This window comes from Nicotiana tabacum, chromosome 14 (assembly GCF_000715075.1).
Source record: "Nicotiana tabacum cultivar K326 chromosome 14, ASM71507v2, whole genome shotgun sequence".
In the NCBI taxonomy this organism is placed as follows: domain Eukaryota; kingdom Viridiplantae; phylum Streptophyta; class Magnoliopsida; order Solanales; family Solanaceae; genus Nicotiana; species Nicotiana tabacum.
In genome coordinates this window covers 38,920,848-38,923,679 of record NC_134093.1, presented here as the reverse complement: position 1 = coordinate 38,923,679, position 2,832 = coordinate 38,920,848, and the positions used below count along the sequence as shown (strand labels likewise).

At 34.6% G+C, this 2,832-nt stretch overlaps 1 protein-coding gene across 1 annotated transcript; it reads left to right on the top strand.

Moving 5' to 3' along the window:
- The first annotated feature begins 285 nt into the window (after positions 1-285).
- LOC107766196 (adenylate isopentenyltransferase 5, chloroplastic-like) lies at positions 286-2,443 on the top strand. Its single transcript, XM_016584942.2, has 2 exons — positions 286-474; positions 894-2,443. The coding sequence occupies exon 2, from the start codon at positions 914-916 to the stop codon at positions 1,898-1,900; it is 987 nt and encodes a 328-aa protein (XP_016440428.1). The 5' UTR covers positions 286-474; positions 894-913; the 3' UTR covers positions 1,901-2,443.
- Positions 2,444-2,832: the final 389 nt, after the last annotated feature.

Sequence of the window (2,832 nt, the reverse complement as noted above, 5' to 3'; positions counted from 1 at the left end):
TTCAGAAAAGATGGAGATAAAAAAATTAATTTAACTTTTATGCATTGGTAATTAATATAATTATTTTTTGTACTATCAGGTCATATTAAATTATAACGTGAAAAATAAAATATTTAAGCCAATTAACCTTTTAGATATGTTAAATTAAAATTTCATTTACACTGTAAGTGGGTATAAGTTAAAATCAAACTAAGACGAGGCACATAATGAACACGTCATAATGAAGATGCCGAACCTCAATAAATAGGGCTTCACTTGAACGATTGAGCCCTCAGAATTACACCAAATGAAAGATATATACCATTTTCTATCTCATAACAAAAGCTCCATACTTCTGTAGATAACACATACTAAACACACATTCCTTTAACTTTTGATCAGAGAGGAAATTCGTTGGAACCTTTCTGCAGACTGTTTTTTGCTATTTGCTACTTACCGTTTGCCGCATACGTAATTTTTAGTCTTGTAAAAAAGGTACGTTTAGTGATCCTCTCGACTTTACGTATTAACCTTTCCATTCACTAAACTTTGCCAAAAAAGATAGTAAGAGGTTTTACGGGGCTGAAGAGTTGAAATTATCGACTTGATGTTGCAAAAATATAGGGCTTGCTATAACTTCTCAAGACTTTATTTTAATTTTTATAATTTCTTGATTTATACAACAAGCAGCCAGCAGGGGTGGAAACACCATAGGCCCAAGAGCTGTCATCCGACATGCTTCGTTGGAAAATTTATTAAATACACATATGAATAATATGCAAAAACAAAAATTAGAGTATAGATAATTTTAAATGACATTGCCTTCAGCCGCAACCTTGACAATTGGTTTAAAGCTTTTTATTTTGAATTGTGTTTTATTAATTTTCTTCCATTCTTCTTCTTGTTCTTCACAGGTTTTATATATAGGTTTTACATGATGATGAATATTGCATCATATGTTTCTTGCAAACAAGTAATTCATCATGAGCCACTTATTAATTTCCGAGAGGGTCTAACTATAGATCCCTTTATGCCCCGTCGACGAAAGGACAAGGTGGTGATAGTTATGGGAGCAACAGGGACTGGAAAATCTAAACTTTCAATTGATCTAGCCAACCATTTTCAAGCAGAGGTTGTGAACAGTGACAAAATGCAAGTGTACAATGGTCTTGATATAGTCACAAATAAGGTAACAGAGGAGGAGACCTGTGGCATCCAACATCATTTGTTAGGAATTGCTGATCCTAATGAAAATTTCACTGCCACAGACTTTGTTCACCATGCTTCTATGGCTGTGGGATTAATAACAAGAAAAGGTCACCTACCGATAATTGCTGGAGGGTCGAATTCGTACATTAAGGCCCTAGTGAATGATGACATTGAGTTCAAATCTAGGTATGAATGTTGCTTTCTCTGGATCGATGTGGACTTGGCAGTACTGCGTCGATTCGTCTCAGAACGAGTCGATAAGATGGTGAATGAAGGATTAGTAGAGGAAGTGAGAGAATTTTTCAACCCTGAAGGTGACTACACAAATGGAATTAGACGTGCAATTGGAGTTCCAGAATTGGACCAATATTTCAGAAATGAGAATAATAAGTTAATAAATGAAGATGCTCGTAATAGGATTCTTCAAGTTGCCATTGAAAAAATTAAGGCGAATACATGCAAATTGGCGACATCCCAACGTCAAAATATTCTTAGACTTGAGAGCCAACTCGGGTGGAATATTAGTCGACTTGATGCAACTGAAGCATTTGAGAAAAAAGGTAGTGAAGCACGTCAAGCTTGGCATAGGCTTGTCTCTGAGCCAAGTACTCGATTTGTTCGCCATTTTCGTCGTGAAGAACTCTTCAATATCCCTTCTCCTTCCTTCAATATTGAAATCACCAAACCTCCTGCAATATTGTCCACTTTTTGATATGTCTTTACTATAGCTAGTTTCATAGTGTGGCAATAATTATAAAATCAATAACTCTCGAGATTTTGTTCGCCCACTCAACAGATCTTGGGAAGTCTTTCTCTTTCTTTTTCTTCTTTCTGTTTTTAACTGACAGAGGTTGCTGTCAAGTTAGTTATGGACTTGGAATTCAGTGCCTTATCCTCCCTAGCTAAAATATTGTAAAGTGGCGGCAGCTATTTTGCACTATAAGTGCACGGGCCAATTTTTGATACCCTTTTGTCAGAGGGTATTTTTCTTAGGTTGTTTGTGGGGTCTTTTAACTTTTAGAATGTCTATATTGTATTTTTTGAACCTAAATAAACCGTGTAGAACCTTTGCCACCTCATTCTTCAGGCGGAAAAACAAAAAGAAAGAGAAGGATGAGTGGCATTTTGGTTTCTAAATTCTGTACTTTGACATGAGCTGTATTATTCTCACTTTAATGTATAGCCATGTTAAAAAGTACTTTGCATGTATGAGTATGTATATGAGGTGATATCTTAGGAAAATGCTTCATGTTTGTTTATGATTGAATGAATGAAATCTTCAGTGATATATATATATATATATATATATATATATATATATATATATATATATATATATATATATATATATGTTTGGTAGTATCTCCAAATGGGCATCAAGCTATAATTTTTTCCCGTTTATGGTTGGACAAGGAATTATCTTTAGTTTAGGTTAAAACTTTGTTGTTTGCTCATCTTATGAAATGATGAATTCTGTTGTCTCACCTCATTTAAGTTCTCGACATTTAATTTTGCAAGACATTCATAGTTATATATCCACCGCAAAACTTTTCCTGCTCGTCTTCATTTGTCAGGCAACGCCATCCATAGGCAGATGCAGCTCTGCGGCAACAATTCATCCAAATAATATATTCTCGAAATATA

Excerpts from the sequence above, each read along its gene's own strand:
- LOC107766196 (XM_016584942.2), top strand. The coding sequence starts at position 914 with ATGATGATGAATATTGCATCATATGTTTCTTGCAAACAAGTAATTCAT.